General features: G+C 55.8%; 11 protein-coding genes across 11 annotated transcripts; 8 read left to right on the plus strand and 3 right to left on the minus strand.

Moving 5' to 3' along the window:
• Window positions 1–22: 22 nt before the first annotated feature.
• On the minus strand, window positions 23–1004 carry IWZ02DRAFT_443649 (protein transport protein sec22). Its single transcript, XM_066767043.1, has 4 exons — window positions 878–1004; window positions 740–774; window positions 552–661; window positions 23–498 (listed from the first exon to the last, which is right to left on the minus strand). Exons 1-4 carry the CDS (start codon window positions 909–911, stop codon window positions 75–77), a joined length of 603 nt encoding a protein of 200 aa, XP_066624970.1. The 5' UTR covers window positions 912–1004; the 3' UTR covers window positions 23–74.
• A 1201-nt stretch (window positions 1005–2205) lies between these two features.
• IWZ02DRAFT_169811 (Asx homology domain-containing protein) lies at window positions 2206–3606 on the plus strand. The gene is made up of 2 exons (XM_066762185.1): window positions 2206–2942; window positions 2996–3606. The coding sequence occupies exons 1-2, from the start codon at window positions 2361–2363 to the stop codon at window positions 3278–3280; spliced, it is 867 nt and encodes a 288-aa protein (XP_066624971.1). The 5' UTR covers window positions 2206–2360; the 3' UTR covers window positions 3281–3606.
• A 95-nt stretch (window positions 3607–3701) lies between these two features.
• IWZ02DRAFT_443660 (Elongator complex protein 5) lies at window positions 3702–5176 on the plus strand. Its single transcript, XM_066767044.1, has 4 exons — window positions 3702–3918; window positions 3997–4144; window positions 4241–5044; window positions 5101–5176. The coding sequence occupies exons 1-3, from the start codon at window positions 3757–3759 to the stop codon at window positions 4990–4992; spliced, it is 1062 nt and encodes a 353-aa protein (XP_066624972.1). The 5' UTR covers window positions 3702–3756; the 3' UTR covers window positions 4993–5044; window positions 5101–5176.
• A 392-nt stretch (window positions 5177–5568) lies between these two features.
• On the plus strand, window positions 5569–6681 carry IWZ02DRAFT_169818 (uncharacterized protein). The gene is made up of 2 exons (XM_066762186.1): window positions 5569–5995; window positions 6041–6681. The coding sequence occupies exons 1-2, from the start codon at window positions 5779–5781 to the stop codon at window positions 6469–6471; spliced, it is 648 nt and encodes a 215-aa protein (XP_066624973.1). The 5' UTR covers window positions 5569–5778; the 3' UTR covers window positions 6472–6681.
• A 226-nt stretch (window positions 6682–6907) lies between these two features.
• Window positions 6908–9462, plus strand: IWZ02DRAFT_372096 (glycoside hydrolase; the record flags this gene model as incomplete). The annotated part of the gene is made up of 3 exons (XM_066764607.1): window positions 6908–7142; window positions 7201–8257; window positions 8304–9462. 3 exons carry the CDS (start codon window positions 6908–6910, stop codon window positions 9460–9462), a joined length of 2451 nt encoding a protein of 816 aa, XP_066624974.1.
• A 550-nt stretch (window positions 9463–10012) lies between these two features.
• IWZ02DRAFT_396893 (major facilitator superfamily domain-containing protein) lies at window positions 10013–11726 on the minus strand. The gene is made up of 2 exons (XM_066765593.1): window positions 11109–11726; window positions 10013–11054 (listed from the first exon to the last, which is right to left on the minus strand). The coding sequence occupies exons 1-2, from the start codon at window positions 11652–11654 to the stop codon at window positions 10047–10049; spliced, it is 1554 nt and encodes a 517-aa protein (XP_066624975.1). The 5' UTR covers window positions 11655–11726; the 3' UTR covers window positions 10013–10046.
• A 4830-nt stretch (window positions 11727–16556) lies between these two features.
• IWZ02DRAFT_467907 (uncharacterized protein) lies at window positions 16557–17426 on the plus strand (the record flags this gene model as incomplete). Its single annotated transcript, XM_066768594.1, has 4 exons — window positions 16557–16582; window positions 16637–17024; window positions 17046–17075; window positions 17103–17426. 4 exons carry the CDS (start codon window positions 16557–16559, stop codon window positions 17424–17426), a joined length of 768 nt encoding a protein of 255 aa, XP_066624976.1.
• A 323-nt stretch (window positions 17427–17749) lies between these two features.
• Window positions 17750–18766, plus strand: IWZ02DRAFT_430544 (uncharacterized protein; the record flags this gene model as incomplete). Its single annotated transcript, XM_066766081.1, has 3 exons — window positions 17750–17946; window positions 17995–18181; window positions 18221–18766. 3 exons carry the CDS (start codon window positions 17750–17752, stop codon window positions 18764–18766), a joined length of 930 nt encoding a protein of 309 aa, XP_066624977.1.
• Window positions 18767–19018: 252 nt separating this feature from the next.
• IWZ02DRAFT_479615 (uncharacterized protein) lies at window positions 19019–20038 on the plus strand. The gene is made up of 2 exons (XM_066769095.1): window positions 19019–19095; window positions 19147–20038. Exons 1-2 carry the CDS (start codon window positions 19055–19057, stop codon window positions 19847–19849), a joined length of 744 nt encoding a protein of 247 aa, XP_066624978.1. The 5' UTR covers window positions 19019–19054; the 3' UTR covers window positions 19850–20038.
• Window positions 20039–20898: 860 nt separating this feature from the next.
• IWZ02DRAFT_443673 (fructosyl amine:oxygen oxidoreductase-like protein) lies at window positions 20899–22627 on the minus strand. Its single transcript, XM_066767045.1, has 3 exons — window positions 22292–22627; window positions 21623–22238; window positions 20899–21576 (listed from the first exon to the last, which is right to left on the minus strand). The coding sequence occupies exons 1-3, from the start codon at window positions 22509–22511 to the stop codon at window positions 21039–21041; spliced, it is 1374 nt and encodes a 457-aa protein (XP_066624979.1). The 5' UTR covers window positions 22512–22627; the 3' UTR covers window positions 20899–21038.
• Window positions 22628–22738: 111 nt separating this feature from the next.
• On the plus strand, window positions 22739–24589 carry IWZ02DRAFT_487982 (C6 zinc finger domain protein; the record flags this gene model as incomplete). Its single annotated transcript, XM_066769415.1, has 3 exons — window positions 22739–22826; window positions 22890–23014; window positions 23063–24589. 3 exons carry the CDS (start codon window positions 22739–22741, stop codon window positions 24587–24589), a joined length of 1740 nt encoding a protein of 579 aa, XP_066624980.1.
• Between the last annotated feature and the right edge of the window lie 129 nt (window positions 24590–24718).

Consider the following 24718-nt stretch of genomic DNA (forward strand, 5'->3'; position numbering starts at 1 on the left):
AAGACGATCATGATGAAAGCCAGGGCTCCCACTGGACCATACTGCAGAAAGGTCAGCATCCAGAGGCGCGATGACTAATCCAAGAGACTTACCTGCTTGATCAGCAGCTCCCAGTTGATTCTCACCGCGGCCTTGCGGTATTTTCTGCTGTCTTCCCGAAGCCTGCTGCTCATGTCGCCCATACGCTCGAGGCTGTCGCCTCGGTAAAGCAAATCCTCAATATTCTTGGTCATAATCTTCGTCACATCCTTCAGTTCGTCGTTCAGCTTGTCCAGGTTTTGCGTGGCGCGGCTATCCTGGTACGTCTTCTTGGTGCGTTGGATGAAGGTGTCGAATTCCACGAATGCGTACGGCCGACACGTCGCCGCCAAATATTGCTGACTTTGGTATGTGGTTGTGAATTCTCCCTTGAGATCGGCGAGGTATGTGAAGGCCAGCTTCCGCGGATACGACCGATCGCAAATGCAGAGAAAGACGAGGGCGTCGTCGATGAGGTAGCTACGGAGACGGATAAACAAAGGGACAACCCAACCATACCGAGCAAGGCCTACTGGATAGTGTATCGGCTACCCTCGATGCTTGCCTGGGGCTCGGAATTGCGATTGACGCGCCGAAGAATTTGCTTGACCTTGTTCTTCATGTCGACCAGCTCGGATTCGGACTGCGGCAACGTCGGAGCTTAGCAACAAGCCACCATGATGTTCGCAACTGAGTACGATTCTAAGGAAGCTTTGCTTACCTGTTCATCGTCGACGGAAGCAGCCAGGATCAGGCCTACCCCCTGTCAGCGCCTCTGCCGCCGAGCTGGACGTCGAGAGTCGGTTGAAGACCCGCGGACGCGATCTTGGAACCTTTGCTGAGAAAGGGGGCCACGTACCATCCAGCCGTGCGATTTGCGTGGACCTGATCATTGCGATGTTTGGTAGCGCTTCGCAGGCGCATCAACGAGCAGAGTGGATTGGCAAAGGGGGAAGATGGAGGTTTATTAATGATGGTCAGTTGGTGGACGTGTTGTGACGGCCAGTACATCGGCGATTGAAGCTCCGATATGCCGGCGGTGGCAGAATGAAGCGCGCGGTCCCCATGCTGCCTCTGCCATCCTGGTTGGAGAAACGTCATGGGTCCAGGGAGCTTGTCGCGGACGCGTCTCGCCGACCACCCGACCAACCACTTCCAGAGCCACGACACCACGGCTCGAGCTGTACGACCGCGATTCCACACGTCTTGAACGCGTCCAAGTCGTCTGGAAGCCAGGGGAAGGACTTCAAGGGTCCGCGGAGCCGGTGTTTCTCCTCCACAAACAGCCGCACGCTGCCTGCCAGCATTACAAACAATCTCCAGCTGGATAAACTGACAGTGCACCCTCTTGTTGCCGCATTGCAGCCACTCGATGTCTTATAATTTTCCTGAACAGCACATCACCTTTCTCTGGAGCCCCTGAAAGTCGGCCACAGCAACCTCTGGGCAAATTTGACCGGTCGCGAAGCTTCTGGAGCACCAAAGAACCACCAGCTCACTTTTCCGGTGCCAGGGGGCTACACCAGTGTCTTTGAACCTTCTGTTGTCGACTGGAGACTCACCCAACAACGTAAACCACGTGACCAGGCCGAAGAATCGCACCATATCATGGATCAAGACCAGCCTGCGTCCTCGCCATTGTCGGCTGTTCCTGACGACTTTGAAGACCTTGATAATGAAGGATTCGTCGCGGCATATAAGCACGGGGGTCCAGTCCAGAGCACCGACACGACGGCAGCAAAAAAATCTGTCGGACCTGACCCGGCGTTTGCGTCTGGAAAAAGAGACACGCCTTCGCAGACGCCTAGTGACGTTGTGGACACAGTCGGGCCTATCGAACAAGGTAACAATGGTGCACAAGAAGGCGGTGACCACAAGTCTTCTTCCGGAAGCCAGGCAGCTCCAGTTGAGCTCGACGAGCAAGTGGACCAAGCAAGTGTCAAATCCAACGTGAGCGATGTCGACGAACACATGAAGTCTCAGGAACGTCCGGCGCGGAAGCGGAAGGCGCCCGCGAAACTTGAGGAGCACCTCAAATCTAGTCCTCCTCGCCCCCCAAGAACAAAACGCAAGACAACCAACGACAAAACACATTCTTCAGCTGAAGGCCGCCCTGACATCTCTAGTGAAGCTGAATCACCCAAAAACATTGCGCAGCGTGAGACACCCCCAATGGAGATGGAAAAGGCAACCGATACCAAGGCCTCTCGGTCCCGCCGCCAGCGAAAAGCACCCACAAACTACAATGAGTCAGGCAGTGATGCCGAATTTGAGGCTGCTGCGCCCGCCAAGAGCAAGAAGGCGGCAAACGACGGTGAGAAGCCGAAGCGCGGCGGCCTCACATGGACGCCAGACTACCTGCTTCAAGACTCCAGGTCAAGGCTGGGGAAGGTGAATGTTACGGTAAGTCTTCAAATCCAGTGCACGACCGCCCAAGAGTCTCACCTGCACAGGCCATTTTGAAGGACCCCCGCGCGTGGGAGTCGCTGAGCAAGGAGCAACAGTCGCAGCTAATTAGCCTGCTTCCCAACGGTCCCACCATCGACTCCCAAGGCACTGAAGGTGACTCTCTTCCCAACATCCCCCAGCAAATGCTTGCCAGCAACTCAGCCCTGCTTTCCGACATTGCCATGTTTGGCGAGGACCTGCGCGAAGGACGACTGGACCCCGACTGGCAGCGCGATGGCCAGATTGCAATGGAGATGCGGGCCCGTGGAGACTTTGACGAGTGGAAGATCCAGGAGATGGAGTCTTTTTGGGGGCAGAAGCAGAAGCTGCAGCACGATGTTCTGGCTGGAGAATCGAGCAAGATCAAGCTGGAGGAGCTCGTCCGCGAAGGGACCGTCCAGGTTGGCGACGTCTGGCTGTACAAACGGACGTTTGGTCGAGCCAAGGACAGTGTTGTTGTAGAAAAGGAAGCCACGGTGAGTACTCATACCTCGACGCAACTTGCTTCAGGTTACTGATTGTGCCACAGGTCGTCTCCATTACAGATGACCACAGGCTGGTTTTCCGTTTCCCACCTGGCACCGCCAAGTTCAGCTCACCCAATGCCGGAGATGATATTGTCACGGAGCCTCTCAGCGGACCCCAGCAACTTGGCGATGCCATGATCAAGGAGGACGGCAGAATAAGCTCGTACCGCAACAACAACGCGTGGAAGGAGTATCGCTGCATCAGGAACCAGAACGACTTTGGTAGTCTCTGGGAGCGCCGTGAGATTTACTGGGCAAAAAAGACGGAGAAGCCAAAGTCCAAGTGAGAGGTGGGGATTCAAATGACAGGCAGGAGTTAGCTAATGGAGTACACGGCGTGGAGTTACGGTTCAAATGACCAAAACTGGAAACGGCGTACGGGGGCACAAATGATGCCTCTGGGACACTGGGTCTTCCTTTGAAGCAATGGACTGAGAAAAGAAAATTACCTGGGGTGGTGGCACTTATGGGAGTTGAAGGGTTGGAAGTTCAAGGCTCGGGGGAAAAATTCAAAAGTAGATAGAGGCCTTGAACGACCATTCCATGCTGAGTTTACCTATATAATCTGCCAAATCAGCGGGATTAGAACAACCAATTCACTGTTTCCCATCCTCTTCTGGCACATCAACGCAGATGGTGGCATCCCGGGATTTCACCGAGCAAGGGCCGTGCGCATTCCGCTCAGCTTCCCGTCAAGCTCGCCGGCAACGCAGACCAAACAACCATCCGACAATATACCCAAATCACCATCCACGAGATAAAAATGGCTTTATCAAAGCAGGCAGAACATAGACGAGTGCACAACCTGCTGCTCATGTCCAAACTGCTGAGCTGCCGGGACAACATGTCGCCCTTTACGCTCATCATCGACACGCTAGAGAAAAGCGGCAAAGGCGTGGTGCGGGAGTGTGTGAGGCGGGCAAATGTGCGAGTGCCCCAGACACTTTGTCTTGATAAGAGCAAAGGGAAATAGATGCTGATTTGTTTGGGTTCGTGTGCACAGGCTGGCAAAATCAAGATTGTGCTGGTGAGCTTTGAGACGCTGAAGAAGCCTCGGGGCGTCGATGTGCTCGTCCACGGCACCAAGCAGACGCCGGCGGTGATGCAGCGCGAATTGCTCAAGATAGTGGCCGAGGCCAAGGGGAAGCAGAGTAGGTCTATTCTTTCGCGTCGTTTTCAAGTCTTTGCACATGCTTTCTGTCTATCTATTTCTCGCCTTGAAGAATCTCGTGGTGACATTTTCTCAGAGGTCCTTCTCGTCTTCGACAACCTGAATTCTCTCTGCGACCACCCCAGCACCAGCTCCAATTTGCCAGAATACTTGTCTTCTTTCCTAGGCCCCAACATTTCCCTCCTAGCCACCTACCACGCCGACGTGCCGCTGTCGTTTCCACACGACCCCTACGTCCCGCACCCCCTCACGCTGCTCAAGTACCTCGTCACCACCATCCTGCGCCCGCACTCCCTGCACCACGTGCTTTCTGAGAAAGCAGCGCGCGACAAGAGCCAGGCAAGCCCAGTCTTCGGGCTCAGCGAGGAAGTCGAAGGCGTCGTCGGCGGACTCGGGCGTAACGCGGGCGCCGCTGCCGACGAGCGCAGTGGCAGCGCTGAGCATCTGCGCCGCGGCGTCGTGCTCGAGATGGAGTACCGGCGCAAGAGCGGGCGAGGCGTGCACGAGTGGTTTTTCCTGCCCGAGCCGCCGCGAGGCGGAGCCGTGACCGGCAAGGAGCTGAAGACGGCGCAGACGGCGCAGGTCTTGCTGCTGGATGACCATCCGCTTTATCGTCATGTGCCGGATGTAGGAGAGACGGCGCTGGAGGGTGATGAGTTTGATACCACTTTTAACTTGGGGTTGACTGAGAAGCAGCGCAGGGATAGGGAGGGCGTTGTGTTGCCGTACTTTGATGCGCAGAGTGGGGAGGGACCGGGCGAGGGCGGAAGGATCTTGTACGATATGGGAGAGGAGGATGATTTTGATGAGGAAGAGGATGAGATATGAGGAATGGCGCCGTGAAGCTGGTGGCTGGTTGCTTTTACCATGGCTTGTGTTGCCTTCTTCAGTCAGATTTGCCTGCCAAATTCTAGTTCTGCAAATTGCCCTGACTGACATGAACCCTCTCAGAGCCAATCCTTGTATATGCAGGAAATGGCTTCAAAAGACGCATAGCACATCGTATGTGTGTTGCTGAGGGTAGAGAGTTGACTATGTGTACGCAAGGCTCGCACGGACCCACAACGCCAGCTTTTTGCTTGCACCCGCCAACACCTCCGCTGCCCGCGCCATCCAACTCATCCACCACCGCCAACCACGACGTCGCCCGACGCGTTTCTCCCCTACCGCCGGCTCCTCTTCACTCCTCATAGGGGCGCGAACTAGCCTTTCCCACTTTGCTCGGCCTCCTCGCCGTCGAGCGCTGCAGAGAGAGATCTATTGCTCAACTTCAACCGCGCACGAGCGATTCACCGCCGCCGCCTTCAGACTCTGCAGCTTCGACATCGCTAGGCTGAAAGCTTCATTTGCTGGCTAGTCCCAAGGACGTTGTCGCTCGCTTCTCCCCCCCCGCACCATTATCTCCTACGGACTCTCCCAGGCTCCTTCGCTGTCGCGCCAAAACTTTCTATTCGACGGTCTGCGTCTCTACCCTGCCGATATTCTGGACGTGGTGGTCCAAGCCCAAGTCCACACGTTTTGGACCGACCTTAAAAGCCCCGCCGCCGAAGCTATCACCTGTTGTTCAAGGCTTTCTTCCACATTCAGAGGCTAGCTCCGAGAGCAGACGCCAACATGGTCGACCCAGGATTCAGGCGCTCGCGCAGACCCGACTCTGCGTCTATGTGGGACAATGACGACAGGAGCAGACCTCCACCATCCCGTGGGCCTAGAGACGGTGGAAGAAAGGATGGCGGCAGGTTTCGGTCCCGATCAAGAGACCGGCACGACGACAGGCGGGTTGGGGACAAGCGAGGGGACAGAAGCGACAGCCGCGACAGGCGGAGACGAGGTATTCCAGACATCTTTGGATCGCGATTGTTGCTGACAGGAACAGACGACCGCGATAGGTCCCGCTCACCACGCCCTCTCGACTCCCGCGACCGAAGACGAAGCCCCCCGCGCGGGCCTCGCGGCCCTGCCGCTGAAAGGGGCGGAGCTGGCCGGCCTCGCAAGGGCGCAGGCTCACTCCCATTTGCCGGCGGCGTGACACAGCCCAGCGCGCGGCCGTGGGAAAAGGAGTACCAACCGCCCCAGGCCAATGGCAACACCAACGGCGAGTCCATGGACGTGGACAGGGAAGACGTCGATCCCGAGGAGGCAGAGATGCACAGAGTCATGGGATTCAGCAAGTTCCGGTCGACGCACGAGCAAAAGGTGCCCGGCAACGAGTACAATTATGCGGTCAAGAAGGAGAAGGTCACGAAATACAGACAGTACATGAACCGGACTGGAGGATTTAACAGGCCACTCAGTCCCAGCCGGTAAGGCGTGGCTATGGAGTTGAGGCATGGATTAGTCCGAGATCAATGGACAGGAGAATCTTGTTGCAAGGGTGTTTACAGGCACAGGCTTTGGCGTCGGAGCTGGCAAACTTGGGACAAAAAGTCGCCTATTGTATGTTACAAAATGAGGCTGAAAAAGAAAGCCTCCCTACTGAGATACCAACTGAACAGCATTTCCAAGCGATGAAAGAGCTATTTCCATCTTGAATATGCGGTGGCTTCGTCTTCTTGAGCTCCGGCTGTGACGTAAGCTGTCTGGCCAAAGTGGTGGCCGGTCGCGCCGAGCGCCACGTCTGCTACTTTGAAGCTTTCGAGCTGGAGCTGCATCACCACCGACCGGAGCTCACCACTCCACCAATTCAATCATGACACCCTTACGAGCGCCGTCGGGCTTGTATTCAAGCTCCGCGCGCTCGCCAATGGTCTTACTAGCCTGCATCCTCGCCGCGCTCGCCCTATATACGACCCCGCTGGTAGCTGCGAGCGCCGACACCTCCGCGACCGTAAAGGAAATCGAGAGAGCCACCAACGCAAGCTTGCTATGGGGCCCTTACAAGCCGAATCTCTACTTTGGCGTCCGGCCCCGCATTCCCAAGAGCTTGGCCGTGGGGTTGCTCTGGGCCAAGGTCGAGGACTATACTTCGGTGCAACACAGTACGGAGCTCCGAGCGGAGGTTTTGGGAGACAACAATGCTGACGGGTCGATGATCAGACTTTCGCCACACATGCGAGCAGCACGAGGGCATGGCCGGCTACGGCTGGGACGCATACGATCCCCGCCGCGGCGGTCGCCAGACCATTCACGACGCCGGCAACCAGATTGACATTACGACGGAATTTGTCAAAATCCCCGGGGGCTCGCACGGCGGCAGCTGGGCTGTCAGAGTCAAGGGAACGCCGCGGCCGGACGCGCCAGAAAACCTCAAGACGACCATCATCTCGTACGCGAGCCTCGAAGGGCTGGGCCAAGTTGCAGTCAAGGACGACAACGACGAGGAGCTGGGCTACCAGGGCGACGTCAATTTCTTGGGCCAGTCGCCGGAGCTGGGCAAGTTTGTGCTCAAGGTGACAAAGGGCAAGGGCGAGCACCCGGCCGAGGAGCACCCCGAGTACCAGAAGAAGCCGCTGGACCACACGTTTGTGCACAGCTTCCAGGTGCCCGAGCAGGCCATTTGGCAGGTCAAGAACGTCCTCTTTGCCCACCTCAAGGACAATGTAGAGGCTGTCATTCAGGAGTACGGTCAGGACCATATGCCGCCGCCCGAGCAAATTTACACCATCATCAACAAGCCTGGAATGGGCTCGCTGCACCTCGTCCAAAAGGTCTTCGAGGGCCCGTTTGAGTTTGATGTTATCTACTCGTCTGCCTCGGCACCGAAAGAGGTCACTTCGGAGGTTCTCACCAAGGAGATCGAGGCCATTACAAATGACTTTTCTGAGCGTTACGACGAGGTCCTGAAGCCCCAAGCGCCCTTTGATGATGAGCATTATGAGGAGTTTTCCAAGTCGCTCTTCTCCAACTTGGTCGGCGGCATTGGCTACTTTTACGGCGACGAGGTCGTTGACCGCTCTTACGACCCTGCGTACGAGGAAGAGGATGAGGGCTTCTGGGAGCAGGCTGCCGAGGCGCGTGCGCGCAATGAGCCGAAGCTCGAGGGCCCGTATGAGCTGTTTACGAGTATTCCCTCGAGGCCATTCTTTCCCAGAGGATTCCTGTGGGACGAGGGCTTCCATCTGTTGCCAATTGTGGACTGGGACATTGATTTGACGTAAGTATTGCCCCTCGGAGTGTCTTGTCGTTGCTGATTGTCCAAGGCTCCAAATTATCAAGTCGTGGTTCAACTTGATGGACGAAGATGGTTGGATTGCTCGCGAGAAGATTCTTGGTGCCGAAGCCCGCAGCAAGGTGCCGGCCGAGTTCCAGGTCCAGTACCCGCACTACGCCAACCCGCCTACCCTCTTCTTCATTCTCAGTGCCTTTACCGAGAAGCTCAAGTCGGAAGTGCTGTCTACCGACCAAGAGACTGTTGCTGGCCAGGCCGGGTCGCTCTACCTCCAAAACCACGCGGCTGCGGTACAGTACCTGAAGGACCTGTACCCGCTTCTTAAGAAGCACTACTTTTGGTTCCGCAAGACGCAGCAGGGCGACATCAAGTCGTACGACCGCGAAGCATTTTCGTCCAAGGAAGGCTACCGCTGGCGCGGCCGCACTCCACGCCACATCCTCACGTCTGGCCTGGACGACTACCCGCGGGCGCAGCCGCCGCACCCAGGCGAGCTGCACGTCGACCTGATCAGCTGGATCGGCATGATGACGCGGTCGATCCGCGACATTGCCGGCTTCCTCGGCGAAGACGACGACGTCGAAGAGTACAGCAAATACCACGAAGCTATCGTGCGCAACATCGATGCCCTGCACTGGTCAGACCTGCACAAGACGTACTGCGACGCGACGGTCGACGCGTACGAGGAGAGCACGCTCGTCTGCCACAAGGGCTACATCAGCCTGTTCCCCTGGTTGCTGGGCCTCGTCTCGTCGGACGACAAGCTGGGCCACGTGCTGGACCTCGTTTCGGACCCGGACGAGCTGTGGAGCGACCACGGCCTGCGCTCGCTGTCGCGCCGCGACGAACTGTACGGCACCGACGAAAACTACTGGCGTTCCCCCGTCTGGCTCAACATCAACTACCTCGCCGTCGCCGCGCTGTACGACACGGCGACCAACAAGAGCAGCGCTCACCACGACCGCGCCGCCGCCCTGTACAACGACCTCCGCCGCAACCTCGTCGACACCGTTTTCGATAGCTGGCAGGAGACGGGCTTTGCGTGGGAGCAGTACGACCCCGACACTGGCAAAGGCCAGCGCACGCAGCATTTCACCGGGTGGACTAGCTTGGTTGCCAAGATTGCGGCCATGCCCGAGGTTAAGAAGGCGAAGTGGGCGGATAAGGATGATGTCCATGATGAGCTTTGACGCTTGCCGTTGCCTTTTCTGACATGGGCTGTCGGCGTGACGGGCGTGGCGATAGTGCTGGTGCTGCTGTGCAAGAGGAGGAGTGTGAGACGGTGGGCTAGAAGTATGAGCGCAAGGTTTGTCCGTGTGGGTTTGGCCGTGTGGTCGGGTCGCTTGTTTGTATCTAGAGCAATGATGAGAAGATGGGATGATGGGTGGATTAAGATGTGGAGATGGAGATGTAGAGGTGGATACAGGTAGGAAGAGATGGGAAGCTGAATCACTCTTGTATGTACTGTACGTATTCATCATGTCCCATGTGCTAGCTGTAGATTTCTTCGCAGTGTTGATTAGGCAAAAGTTACTTAGAGCGTCGCAGTTGTAAACGTCTTAAATGGTATAGAAAAACGAATCCATGATCGGTCATGGATGGATTGGTTGGTATCTCGAATCTCAATAAACCTCTCTATCCACAAACCCGCTGAACGAGGGCTGAATTGAACACAACCAACATCACCAACAAAATGACAGAGGAACAGAACGAAGAGAAGGGAAAATAACACACTCACTCACTCACTCACTCACTCACTCACTCCCACCTACCGCTACGACTGCGCGCGCTCTCTGCTCTCTCCGGCCACCTCCTCGTCCCTCGCACCCCCCTTTACCGCCGCCGATCTATCGCTCCCCCCTTTCTTACCGACAAACTCGTCCTCATCATCGGAAGATATCTCGCCTGCCGCAAACTCGGGCGCTTCGACTAGACTGGCTAGACTGTCGTCGTCGTCATCGCTGTCACTGTCATCTTGCCTTGCACGCCCACCATACCCACCGCCGCCCCCGCCGCCCATCCCGCGTCCAGCATCCCCCTCCAACCTAGTCCTCACAAAGAAAACCAACAAACCGACATCATAAACCGCTTTCAAAGCGCCCGCGACCACAAACGCAACCCAAAACCTGCGGTCCCCGGCCAGCAGCCCCGTAAAACTGGGTCCAGCACTTTGCGCCAGCGTCTTCACCACATTGACAATGCCCATGACGGCCGTGCGCTCGGCGGGCAGCACGACGGCGCTCAGAAATGCCGACCGCGGCGCTTGATCCATGCTCGCGAGCAAGGCGCGGGCGACGAGAACGGCAGCGGAGACGCGCAGGCTGTGCGGGGCGGGGAAGAGGGCGAGGAAGAAGGCCGAGGGGAGGTGCGTGAAGGCCATTGTGCGGATGAGGCCGATGCGGCGGGAGAGGGGCGAGGCGAGCGCGTTGCCGACGCTGCTGGCGAACCAGGCGCTGCTGGCGATGGTTCCGAGGATGGATTTGCGCGTGTGGAATTTGCGGTCGAGGTAGAAGTTTATGAGACTGAAGGGGACCATGCCGCTGGCGAGGGAGTCGAGGAGGAAGAGGGCGCAGAGTTTGAGGAGGGTGCTGCGCGTGTTGGGGGAGAGGGTGGTGATGGGGTTGATGCGTTTTTTGGGGGTGGGGGTGGTTGGTTGTGGTTGTGCTGGAGGAGGACTACGGAGACGAGCGTCGTCGTCGTTGGTGTCGTTGTTGTTGTTGTTGTTGTTGTTGTTGTTGTTGTTGTTGTTGTTGTCGCCGCCGCGGTCTTGCATGAGAAAGCCCTCGTGCTCATCCTCCTCGCCCTCCTCCGCTTGCGCCGTCTTGACGGCATCGACCTCGCACTGTGCGCTCAGCAGCAGCGTCAGCGCGCCCTTGAGCAAACCAACAACGCCATACAAATTAAATACGGCGCGGAAAGCCGAGAGCTCGTTCCAACCACTAAAGCTCTTGATATGCTCGACAAAAAAGCCACAGCCGGACGAGCCCAACGCCGTGCCCAGCGTGCCAACGACAACGTACCACACGAAGACGTCGGCGCGGGCGTCGGGGGGGACGAGCTGGGCAAGGGTGCTCTCCTCGACGGCGCGAAAGGGGCCAATCTCATTGCCCGACACGCTGATGACACCGATGACGGCGCCGACGAGTAAAATCCAGTAGTTGCTCGAGACGGAGAAGAAGATGCCGGCCAGCGACATGCAGACGCTGCCGAGCAGCAGCGTGCGGCGGCGGCCCAGCGCGTCGGCCACGAGCGTGAGCAGCAGGCTGATGCCCACGTCGCCCAGCAGCGTCAGCGTCATGAATAGGCCGATGCGCGCGTCTGGGAACGATAGGCGTTCGAAGAAGAGGGCCAGGATCAGTGCCACGCCCCCGTACGCTGCCATGCGCAGGAAGCGCGTCGTGTAGATGATGTAAACGTCGCGCGGACAGGCCAGGATGGTGCGGATGCCGAGTTCGGTCAGCACTTTGCTGCCCAGATGGCGCAGGCGCGGCATCGTGGCAGTGTCCAGTCGTATTAATGATGGTGGCGGGAGATGTCGTCGTCGTTAGAGCGCCAAAGCCAGGTGTAAGGAGAGGGCTTGGAAATAATGGACAGTGATTGTTTTATCTTCCTATTTTTCCTGGGGGCCACGAGAACAGGATGACGCCAGCCCAGCGACGCGACGACGGCGAGATTGCACAGTTCGGATGTTCGTGGGTGAGAGAATCAAAAAGTGGGGTTGCGCAGTCGACATCGACGAACGGCAATGCAGGTTCTCGCTGTCGACTTCTTCCGGTCGCTGCCGGTTACTGCGCAAAGCTATCGCGATGGACGACGACGTCGAGGCTCCTCACGGCATGACGTCGAGATACGGTTCATGGCAGCCGCACTGGGCTGCATGGAGTAGAAGCAATGGTGTTGCAATCTTGCGTTGCCATGGCTGCAGTTTTGGCGGGGAAGGAAACTTGCAGGAAGCGACGGGCACGCGCGGCTCACGTGAAATGAAACGAGGCTGTTTAAATCTCTTCAATGTTTTTGCTGGAATACGTCAAGATGAGGTGAAGGATGAGAGTCTGGGGTTTGTGATGTCGATATAAGCTTTTTGTGGATGGTGGTCGTAGGGTCTCCACGTGACTGTTGCCCCTGTTGAAAATTTAGTCCTTGTTGGCTCCATCGATAACATCTTCGCTTCCTCACCGTCATCTTGTATGCCAAAGCTGTTGTTTTCTTTCCCCTTCTTTTCAGAGACCATCGGTCGTGTGAGGCTACAACTGTATCCATACGGCGCGGTCAGCCGTGTCGCCACTAGCCTCTCTCCTCAGCGAACACCGGCAGTCCCATCCCTCCAAAGCCAATTTCTCCACCACTACTGCACACCCATCCCATCTAAACGCCCGTTACCACTGCTTCCGCCGAACCACGATAAAATCAGACCATAGCCACAGAGAACATAGCCCCGAACCATTCAGAAAGCCACCGAGCAGCCAGCCCTCGGACCAGATGGCGGGGCGCCCCCCCTACCCTAGCTGCCGAGACGTTCGGCTGTGGCCCCCTTTGCCCGAAAGCGTAATTTGATCTCCGTTTCGTTCCTTGGTGGGTCGGTCGGTCGGTCGACCGGCCCCGCCCGGCGCCGTGTCAGATGCATTCTGACAGCTCGTTGATGGCGGCGCTGACGCGGTTCTTTAGTAGGGTGGGTGAGCTTAAAAATTTTTGGGAGAAGTTGACTTTGTGCGTGCTATTTTATTGTTTTGTCTCGTTCCGACTTTTGGAAAGGCTGTTGAGACGGTCTTTGGTTTGTTCTAAGGAGATTGGGTACAACTTGCTCGATGTCTTCTCGCTTACGTTTGAGGCCTTGGACGCTTCGATTGGTCCTGTTGGAGACTCAACTGCGTTGCGAAGATACATTTTTGCTCAATAAGAGCGAGTGGGTGAATTCGAGCGCCACCACAACTTTCATCGCAAAGGTCATTGCATCGTCCCCATCCCTCCCATTGCCCCGTTACTCCCATTCTTCCATTACTCCCACCCTTCCACAACCCTCCAATCAATCAAGCAAACCTGCGCACCGCCGCCGCCTTTCCCCACGTCATACGATCCAGCACTCCGTCCACCCAGCGATCACAGACGCAACAAGGCCGCAAATTCTCGCCGTCCAACTCGACGGGCAGCAGCACGTACGCGGCGGCATTGGCAGGCGACGCGCCATACACGACGCCGTAGATGTGGTACGATATGGCAAACATGAGCTCGCCAGAGCGGCGGTACGTCTGTTGGTAGCAGCCGCGGATGTCGACGGCTTGGAATGCGGCGGCGTCGTTGTCGTCGTCGTTTGCTGAGAGCCCGAGACCGATGAAGAGGTCGACGAAGGCGGGCTACCACTGACGTTAGCTTTGTGTGATAACGCGGTGGTCGTGGACGGGAGTGGAGGGGAGGGGAGGGAAGGGGAGAAGAAGGCGGAAGCCAAATCTTACGAAATCCGCGTAATAGTCCGGATTCTGCCAGACGCGCACGTCGATCACAACATCGCCGAGCGCCGTGTGCGTGAGCGGCCGGTGCATTTGGCGGTTCAAGTCGGCGTATACCAGCGTCATATCTTCGAAGCGCTCAAGATGCTGGTTGGGACTGTTGGCCCGATGGGTCCACCAGTTCTGATGAAGTCTTGGTAAGCTTTGTTTTGATGTCGGGTGGGATCGAGCGAGGGACTGGAGACGTACGCGGTCGCCATCCATGCGGATCATGGTTGTGGGCTTGAGATGTGTTGGAAAGAGCGTGGGTTGTTGGGTTGATGATGACGGGAGAGATGGGTGGACGCGTTGAGGGACGTGTGGTCACGACGAAAATGTCAGCACTGGGCAGACGGACGACGGGAAATGACTGCATTGACGACGTTACCAGGAGGCTCCGGAGTCACACACCATCACTCTCCCAGTTCGCCGTCACAGGCTCTCTCATACATCACAGAGCAACCGACAAACACAACACTCCGCACCAAATCCTAAATCTCCCTACAACCACATCCACAACCACAACCACCCCACCCCATCCAACCCCTTCACTCACTCACTCCCCACCCACCCTCCGCGCCCCCTCAACAAACGCCCTCAAATACGCCTCCAAATCCCTCGACACCTCAAACAGCAGAATTTCCAACGCAGCGCCGGCCTCCGGATGCGACTGTGGGGCATAAATGATGCGCGCCGGCCGGTGGTGGTACGTCTCTTGATACATGACGAGTGCGGTCTGGCGGACGGTGACGGCGTGCGCGTCGTGCGTTCGGTACATGACGACGTGGCGGCGGGTGTATTCGGGGTACCGCACTGCAGCGACTTCTGTGGGATGGGAGTTTGTTAGATGGGATGTAAGGTGGATGGGGATAGTGGTGGGAAGGGACGAGGAAGGGAGACTTGCCAAGGATTTGCTCGCGGTAGCTGTGGATTAGGGATACCTCTTGCATCCTGTGAGTAGTGTGTGGCGAGGGAGGTGGAGGTGGAGGTGTGGTCGAGCCGAGCCGCTGTGAGGCATCTGGCTCGCTTATACGCTTGTGGTTTCTTCGCGCTCGTGCTTGTCTATCTCATTAATCTTCTTGGCTTCTTCACGATGGGAATTCGATGTTGGATTGACAGGCAAGTAATTGCCGATCTAGTGGCAGCAAGCTTGCTGGCGAGATGGTTTGTTTATCTCTCAGCAATCAGCCTACAGGAACAGAGCACCGACGGCACTTGCGGCAAAGGGACATATCACTTCTTTTTATCGCAATGAGGAGCTGTCGTGAAGACCTATTTCTACGATTGAAAATGACCCCTGACAAATTTGCGTCAATGGGAAAAGTTTTCAACGGCGCTCTTGAAACATTTTCGGTATGAATCATAGTAGTACAGTCCAGTTCCCTGTCAAAACCACCGTCTACACTGACCAAAATTGCAATCGGAAAAGTCAATAAGCAATCATGCGTCCCCATGACATTCCAATCTCAACCCTCACGCGGAGCCAAGGAGCATTCAAGCACTAGAACCTCCATCCATCAACGAGACCTCCATGATCTCGCCACCTAAGCCTCCCATCAGGAACCACCGCCGCCCCACCACAACCTAAAACCCAGGCAGACTAAGCAACTTCAGCTCAAGAACGTCAAGCAGCTCGTCCAGCGCTATGAGACGACTAATACAGACGGCGGACGAGCGCTCCAGAACGGTAAAGCAGTCGGCCACAACGCGATCATTGCGGAAGCGGCCCGTCAGAATCGCTTCGTATTTTGTTTGACGCAGGCCGCAGTCATCGTCGGGGTCGGGGTCGTGGATCTTGAAGACGAGTTTTTGGTCGAGGAAGTTTCGGTAGTAAACCGCGCCGGAGTCTGGGGGTTGGCGGGGGGGTGTTAGTGCGGTGTGGAGGTGGTCTGGGCTTGGAGGTGAAAGTGGAATTGGAAGTGGAAGGGGGAGGGCGAGAGGGGAGACGGACTGAGGATGAGGTCTTTGATGAAGTTGTACTCCATCATGCGGTCGAAAGTGCCGGTGTGGAAGGCCCTGGGTGTGGTTAGCTTTGAGCGCCTGTTTGGCTTGAGCAAACGCTTACGTGGTTGGCGTCGATGATCTAGACATGTTTGCTGCTTTTTGGACTCGCTTGAAGGTGATGGTGATCGGGCGAAACGGTGTTTGCTCAATTTGGTGGATGGTGTGTGATGCGATGCCGCAAGCTTGGGTATCTTGTGTTGTCTTGCTCAACCAGATGTTGTGGACGGATCAAAAGCTCCTGCTGACAAGATGAGCGCGTTTGCGGTCCAGTTTGGCAACCTGCCATCTACAATACAGCGAAGTGAATGGGAGGAATACCGCGTGTGCTGCAGCCTTTCGACGGGCGACGATTTTTCTCCGGTTCGCCGACAGCACTCCATCTTGCTTTGACATCAGTCCCGATTGCAAGCAATTGTTGTTCTGTAAATATTCAAAACGCAATCTTTTGCTCTGCGGCATTTAGTCGTAGAGTAGTTCATCGCCCTCTGGATGCTCTCCACTGCCAAAACGTCGGCTTATGCTAAGGGTTTTACAAATGTAAGCTCTGCAAACGCCGTGTGTCCAGAGCCTCTGTGACTCTCTTTAGAATATCAAAAACCGTTTGAAATGGTGTGTGAAGCCCAATCGTCCTTTTTACGATTCCCCGAGCAAAGTGTTAGCGTCAGGGACCATCGTCCATCGCCGGGTGGTGCACGGGCGCAGAGCCTAGTGTGCCCACTCGGAGGATCAACGCGACGGACCGCTTCCGCGCAAAACTCTAATCTAACTTCGCGCCCACAACCCACATCACAACGGCCATGTTTGAGCTGCCGGAAGCCAAGCGGTAAGCCTCTGACCACCCGCGCGACTGGTTTTCGACTCACGATGATGGTGCCAGCGTTCGCCGCGATGAGCTTCACTCGCCTGCGTCTTCTCTCCGCTCATCGCCGGACCCGGACCTCACAGATCTCTTTCGCGCGCAACTAGAGTCGCGCATCGAGCTGGTCGACGCGCAGCCCCAGGGCGTTGTCCAACCGGCCCATGGCGCTAATGACGAGGGCTCGGAGGAGGAAGAGCTGGAATTTCGCCTCTTCGCCGGGCCTACCAAAAGTGGCGGCGGCGACGCCGCTCCAACGGCGCAGAAAATTCGCATCAACTCGCCAGATCTAGAAAATGCAGAGGGCGGCTTCGTCAAGCCAAATCGTCCCGACTCTTACTACTTTGCCGAAGTGCCTAGCGAGGAGCTGTTGCGGCAGCTCGAAACCGCTGCCGTCACTGGCGATCAGGTGACGCGATGGGCGCGGCAGAAATGGCCGGGCTGCGCGCTTCCGTGGAAAGTTCAAACTATTTCTCTGGACCAAAAGGCAAGGAAAGCTCTTGGCATTTCTGGGGGTGTCTCAACGGAGCCGGCGGCTGCTAAGAAAAAGAGAAAGGGAAAGAAGGCCAGAATCGCCATCCGGACCAAGTTGAAGGCAAGGGCGGAGGCGAAGGAAGCACAGGAAAAGGCTCAGGCAGAAAAAGAGCTGGCTGAGAGGGCAAAGCGGGCCAAGAGGAACAGGGACAAGAAGCTGAAGAAGAGGCAGAGGGACAAGGCGAAAAAGGCTGGTGTAGGCGATCAGGTTGACGAAGAAGCAAACGACGATGCTAGCGACTCGGGCGGGGATGATGCGTCGACTGCTAGTCCTTGATCCACGAACGTCGTCTGTCCATGATCTTGGACGGCGAATTCAATATCAAAATGAAGAATGCTTTTGCAACCTCATTCCTGGAGATGGCGGTGAGAGGTGCACCATGGAGAATTATTTGCTTTTTCCGTTGCTAAAGGGCACCAGGGTCATCGAACTCTGATTCGCCAAGTTGGCGCTATGCCCCAGAGTGTCGCTGCGCAGCGATGACTCCGACCTCGCGGAAAAGGACAGCGAGCCTTTGTCTCTACGCCATTTGGGCAACGGACAAATGTCATGGGACTTTCTAAGCAGAACCAGGGTAATGAAAAACATGAGTTGGCGAGATGCAAGTGTTGCCAAGCTTAGCCACGCTTCTGCTGTGCCACACGGTGGGGCAGACCAGACCGGACATGGATGTAAACGATCGACGTGTAACGCAAACCGAAAGTTTTCAATCCCGCGTGCCTGCCAGCGCACCTTCATCCCACAACAAAACTGAATTCAAAATGAACGGAGGCTCTCGACTCACTCTGTTCCGCCGGTATGTAATGCGTCTTATTGAACGTCACGTCCGCTGACATTGCTGAAGAATTGGCCTCGGGAGCCTCGGCCTTGGAGCATTCTACTCCTGGGGGGCGTACAAGGAGCGGAAGGGCTATCAGAAGTACTTGAAAGAGCTCGGCCCACCGCACCACTCAGACAAATATGCCAACATGGACAGAGATTCCATCAACTCATTCAAAATGTTTCAGGAGGCGTGGAAAGATGTGGAAGACGTATTCCAAGACAAGTTTGCCGTCATCTCGCGATGAGAGGCGAGTTTGCGTCTTGAAGACCTAAATGAAGGCGAGAAGAAAGAGGTCATTGAGATTGTTCAAATACAGCAACGCATGGAGCTTGTGGTTAGCAGACAGGAGGCGTTGACGAAACTGACGACAGCAGATTTGCTGATGCTGGAAAGCCAAATCCGAGGCGAGGGGGACACCAAACAAAAGCGACTGGCCGAAATCCACGTCTTGCATCACGAGGGTGTCGCTTACCTCCTTCTCAGCGACCTTCAAATCTTCCTGCAAGAGCATTCTCAGGGTATTATCGGTGAACTCGATCCCCAAGTCATCACGGAATGGTTGACTGAGGTGGATCAAGTGCGTCTTCGCCTCTTTTTTGGCTTCAAGACGCTGCCCGAACTTTTCAAGGATCCATCTCAACCGCGGGGAATGTATAATCATGAGCCATTGTTCCGCCTCGGCTTTACAGGTCGAGAGGAAGACTTGAAGTGGGCGTCCTTCATGGAGAGGGGATATCGCGTGTCATCTAGTCCTGCGCAAAGACCCCAGGCAAATGAGACTGAGCGGGAGTGAATCTTTCAATTCTCTCTACTTTGTGATGGGAAAGACTGCAAGGAAGCTCATGTTGCCAACCGCTTCTGTGCGTATTTTGGGAGCCGAAATGCGAAAATATCACCTCTTTCTAAACGTACATGCAATGCCCTGGTGGTGATGGTAATTGGAAGGACAATGCTGATGAACGGAAAACGTGAATCCGAAGAGGCGGGTGCCCGGCAAAGGATCGGCCCGCGACGCCAAAACGCGACTTTTAAACACCACGCACCAGCGTCTTCTCCGGTCCAACGACATTCGATATTCAACATGCCTCACCCCGGAGGATCGCAGTTCCCTCTACTCCACCCGTAGGTCGCATGTTCATTTCCGCTTTACCGCGCCTGCTTATAGCGTGGCAGAATGGGCCGGCGCGGCTTTGTAACCGCTGCGGTCGTTTTCCTCCCCCTGGGAATATACATTGGGAACCACAACGAGGTCACGGTCGTGCCGGTCAGTCAGACGGTTCAAAAAGCAAAAAATTATCACATGGATCGAGAGCCACAGAACGCATCTTCTGCATTCAGCAAAGGCGCCATCGATGGCATCAAGGCATCTCGGAGAGCATCAAAAGATCTTGACGACTTGGTTGCCCAAAGACGCAAGGAAATTGGCTGTGGCGACGACGAAAAATTAGAACAGGCTTCAGTTCTACACGTGGACTCTCTCGTTCTGAAAGGTCAAGTAGCAGGAGCCTTCCTGTTGCACGCAGGGCTAATGCGTGGCATGGAAGCAACGTTGCTCGGAGAGAACCACCCAGATTTCGCAAGGAAAATCCAGGAAGTGAACAACCTCGTTGACATGGGCATTTCAAATCTCTTCGTGGCCGATACGTCCAAAGCGGCACGAAAGGGGAGTATTTCCATGAAGGAGCTTACAGAAGACCTCGCCCGAGTATCCTCTGACGAGCTCGTTGCAAAAGCGGTTGGAGTGCGATTTCGCTACTCGTTTGGCTTCAAGTCCGTGCCAGATGAGATACCAACTCGTCTCATAAAGCAAGCAGATGGCTCCGACATCAAGTGGATCTCTTTCTGTGAGAATGAGACGAGGTGGGAAGTGGAGTGAAAGGAGAAATCAACTGAAAGTCAAGATGGGCACCGTCAGCCCTTTCCTCGACATTGTAACACAACAAGGGTCTGTCAAAAAGAAATTATGCCACGAATTGCATTTGTATTTACTGTTTCCCGTCGCCACGTCAACGCCAGGGGTGCTGTGGAGAAAGCTTTGCTCTGATTGGTCCACCAAGCGCACTGTGGCGCTGCCGAAGCTTGCCCAGCAACTCCTTGCACGACGTGTGCCTCTTTCTTCACGGAACTACCTCTTCGGGATAGATATGAGTTATTCGCGCATCTTCCAGTATGTCCCATTCAGCTTGAAGGGTCAAAGTCTTCTTTTTCCGTCGATGCGCTGACCGCCACGTGTATAGAAGGAGCCGCAAGTTTCTTGCGCGTAGCGCCCGCATAGGCGCTGTCGTGGGCTTGAGCTCATTAATTTGGGTTCCAGTGGGATACCTCATTGGGGTGGACCAAAACCGTGGCATAATTGATTTCAAAGCAGCGGAAGCCGGCCTGGAAATTGCGGTCGCGAGAAAGGAAAGGACATCGAGGACCGTTCTCCGCGAGCGGCAAAGCAGACTAGCACCGGGCGAAAAAGTCCAACCAACCGAGGCAGATCTGCAGACTTCGCTTCGAATAGAGCGAGCTAAAGCCTTTTTGTGGGTTTACTGAACGAGACTCGAAGGACTCGCGTCGTGGATGGCAGCCGACATGATGGAGTTGGAATCATCGCTCTCTGACGACCAAGAGGGCTGGGAAAAAGAACATGAAGCCGAGCAACGCGAAATCTTCACTCGGGCCATCATGTGCATCGCCGTATCCGAGGTGCGAAATGCAGGGCTGCGCAGCGACGAGACGCAGTGTTTGGATTTCGACCAAGAGGGGATCCAACAATTCATCAATGGCTTAGACGCGATACGAACGTGTTGGTCATTCGGATGGAACCAATCCCTAGCTCAGACATTTCCGAACAATGAGCTGGCTGCACTGGCAGTAAAAACCGACGGCAAGCTGCAGTGGATATCCTTTGGGTCAGAGGGGGCTTTCGGAATGAAGACATCACGGGAAATTAGTGAAGAAGAACGACTGAAGTGGGCAAAGCCACCACGGGCATTACAGTTGACGGATGTTTCCCAAATTCTCAAAAAGTGAGATGATACTCGGATGAGCCACAACGCCAATACGACCCGAAACTTGCTTCACAGAGCCGCAGGCCTTGGACGTATGGCCGTCCACCTATCGTTTTTGACATTTTGGAAATCCATCACTTGGTCACCTCCACCAAACCTGTGCAGGGTGTCCTTCCAATTCCTATTCTCCGCAGTCTCCGGCCTCCACCTCCAACTCCTCTTCATCCGTTCATCCAGCTTTCCCTCCATGCAGTCAGAAATGTAGCGGCCGATGACGGGGATGTGCATGAAGCCATGGCCGCTGTCTCCAACGCCGAGAATCAGGCTCTTGTGCTCGGGGTGCGGCGTGATGAGAAAAGCGCGATTAGGCGTGTCTGCGCACCAGCATATCCGCGCAAAGCTAAAGGGACGCTCTGCGAGATGCGGCATCGCTTCACGCAGAAATTGGCGCGCGCGCTGTTCGGCTTCGAGGGGAATTTGATGCTTCGCAAAAGGGACAGACGAAGACTTTCCTGTTGCTGGATCGGTGACCATGTTCAGGTATCCTGGGTGCTCGTCGCAAATTTTCAGCTCGTGGTTGTCCTCGTCTGGTTCCATGAAGAAGCCACTTTCTTCTTGTCAGTGAGGGCTTTTCCAACCCTGGAGAGACTGACCGTTCTAAATTGAACAGGACCGGCAAATTGCGATACAGCTTTGCCTCTTCCGCAGTCATTTTGATGTGTGACAGCGTCCACGCCGTTGGCCTTAGCTGGTCTTTCATGTCGAGCAACTGAGGAGCATTTGCCCCGGCGCAGAGAACAGTTCTATCGGCGCGCCACTCTGCTCCATCAGCAGTCTTCGCACCCCTGACGTCGCCATTTTCAACGATCAAGCTCGTCACTTGACCCTGCGGACTGCCAGTGACTAGCTTGACACCGAGTCGCTGCGCTTCCATGGCTGCCGACACTAAAGCTTTCCTCGCATGGACCCAGCCGGCACCCGTGGATTTGTACCAGCCTTTCCAGCCGGGGAAATCTCCAGTCAAGACCCCCTGGGGCATTGTTTTTCGAAATTCTTCAGCAGTGTTTAATTCGCGAAAGCCATTTTCAGGGGTGGGCTGCTCGCGGACGTGCAGCCACTCGATCGTCTCGGGCCTCGTTCCAGCGATAATGTATCCCGTATCATGGTAGAACGATTTGAAAACGTCATCGTTCCGCCAGGCCTCAGTAGCGTCGTCCAGCAGTTGATTGTTGACGTGTTCTTCGTCGTTGTTGCGACCTGAAAAGGAGCCTGTCGTTTGATGGTCAGGCTTTAAACATTCTTGCGAAAGTGTCAAGGCATACCTTGCTCTACAATCTTGTTCACGTCGTTACCTGCGGAAATGGCCGATGGGACAGGGTATGGATCGAGGACGGTGACATTTTGGTAGCCGCGGCGTGCCAAGTGCAGCGCCGTGGAGCTGCCCCAGGTGCCACAGCCTACGATGAGGATGGAACTAGAATGATCTAACTGGGAGGTCATGGAGAAAGGCCTTTTTGCCCCTCGTAACCAGTTCGTGGCCATCTCTTATGTAGACTGACATTTATGGTCGGGTTTCCACATGGGTTGGCGGGGCACGGGCCGCTGGCGATGCGGGGCAAATGGCGTTAGGCTGCGCGTGGACCTTCCACACCTCTCCGCTGACACCCAACGCCTCAATCACACAAAGATATCGGCAACCGCCGCATTCTTTACCGACAAGAATCAGCCCATTTGCACGACGAAATCAATACGTTGCGGTTCCAAAGCAGATGCCGCGTCGTAAGGCCACCAATGGGAACCAGCCTCCAAAGTCCCGCTCGCGCTCCGGCTGCTTAACATGCCGGAAGAGGAAGATTCGTACGTGCTGCGCTGTCCTACGCCTTGGCTTTTTTATCCTCCCGACTAACGAGCCTTGTACAGGGTGCGATGAAGGCAAGCCGACGTGCTCCAATTGTCGCTCCAAGAACCTAGAATGCCAGCGCGGCGTCGCCTTAAAATGGGAGCAAGAGTACGCCAGCCGAGGGCTTGCGTTTGGCAGATGCGGAGTATGACAAGCGGGAGGAGATTTACAGAGCATATCTGACCATGGACAGGTTTGGAACAAGAACGGGAGTTCCTCAGATGAACCACCGAGCGCTGACCCGACGGCTCTACGGTGGCTCCCTCTGCCCCAGATCCAGCCCTACCATTTTGTAAACAGCACCGTCGATGGGTTTGAAGATTCCTTGGCCGAGCAGGAAGAGCTGAGCGCGTTGTCTGGCCACTATGGCGCTCTCATCACGATGCCGGATAGTCCCGGATCCTCATGTTCGTCCGCTTCGGGATTCGAAACACATGGCCAACTCTTTTCTCTTCCATGCGTAACAAGCCCTCGCGGATCATTCATGTCGCCCATGAACTCGATTCTCTACTCCCCTAAAGCATTTCCACAGCTCGAAGATCGTTCTCTTGCATCGTTGTTGAATTACTACCTCGACCGGCTATGCCCTCTGACGACACCCAGCGTCCGGTCCAAATCTCCTTTTGCATCCTTGGTCGTGCCATTCATCCTCTCTGCCTCTCCAAATGCACTCGACTCGGTTCTGGCTCTGGCAGCAAGGCATCTCGCCAAAGCCAATCGCTCGTGGAAGCCAGTGGCCATGCAACTAGAAGGAAAAGTGCTGCACACCCTGAGAAAGCGTTTGATGTCGGAAGATCCCTCCAAGGTCGCGCTGGACCCAGAGGTGCCGATAATCATGATGATGCTGTGCATGTACGAAATCATCAACAAGTGTGACGAGCGGTGGGTGATACATCTCAAAGGTGCGCGGGACTTGTTTGTCACACGAAAGAAACTCCTCGCGGGAACCACTCCCGACTCTCTTCTCCATTTCTCCGAACGCTTCTTTGCATACCAGGATGTCATTGGGCGCACAGCATGCGGCGAGGTCCCCATCTTTGGTCACGACTACTGGAAGTCGGATGATCAGGAGATTGATGCTTGGCTTGGCGGGAGCCCAGAACTGATTTCGATTGTATTTTCCATTACCGATCTTTGTCGTCTGCAGCGCGTGGATCCAGAAGCGGCGTCCAAGGATAAGTTTGCGATCGAGGCGGAGAAGCTGGAGAGGCGACTGGCTACCCTCGTGCAGACCATGCGCGACCCTAGCGACGAACTGTTGTGGCGATCTGCCGAGATGAAGCGTCTGGCGACGGTTGTATATCTGTACTGCGCCCTCTATGGGGCCTCGCCAACGACGCCCCTTGTAGTCGATCACGTCCGGCAAATTCTCAAGCACGTGGCCTATTGCGTCGACCGGGACATTACGGCAGCATTGACATGGCCCGTCTTCATCACGGCGGCCGAGCTGGACCCATTGCAGGACGAGATTTGGACGGATCCAGGAACCAAGCAGCCAGTGTACGGGCGGCCGCTCATCCTCAAGGCGCTCGACCACATGTCCAAGACGAGCGTAGCCAACGCGCTCAAGACGCGGTCGGTGATAACGGCCGTGTGGCAAGAGCGCGAGATCAAGCCGGCAAAGTCGCCGCCGCCAACGACGTCGCCGAGCGGCGAATCTGAGCTGAACGACTGGGCAATCTTCGTTGCCCCCTTCAGCCGCAACATGAGTCTGGCGTGAAGAAATCCCACTTGTGAGAACTTGGTCTCTGACTTTTGTGGCAGGGGTGACGAGGATCAATTGAAAGTGATGAACTACTAGCCGAGTTGTTGTGGATAGGGGTTGGCTCGGCTGAGATGTGATAAGCGG

This window comes from Phyllosticta citriasiana (genome assembly GCF_038021145.1).
Source record: "Phyllosticta citriasiana strain CBS 120426 chromosome Unknown IWZ02scaffold_3, whole genome shotgun sequence".
NCBI classification, from domain to species: Eukaryota; Fungi; Ascomycota; class Dothideomycetes; order Botryosphaeriales; family Phyllostictaceae; genus Phyllosticta; species Phyllosticta citriasiana.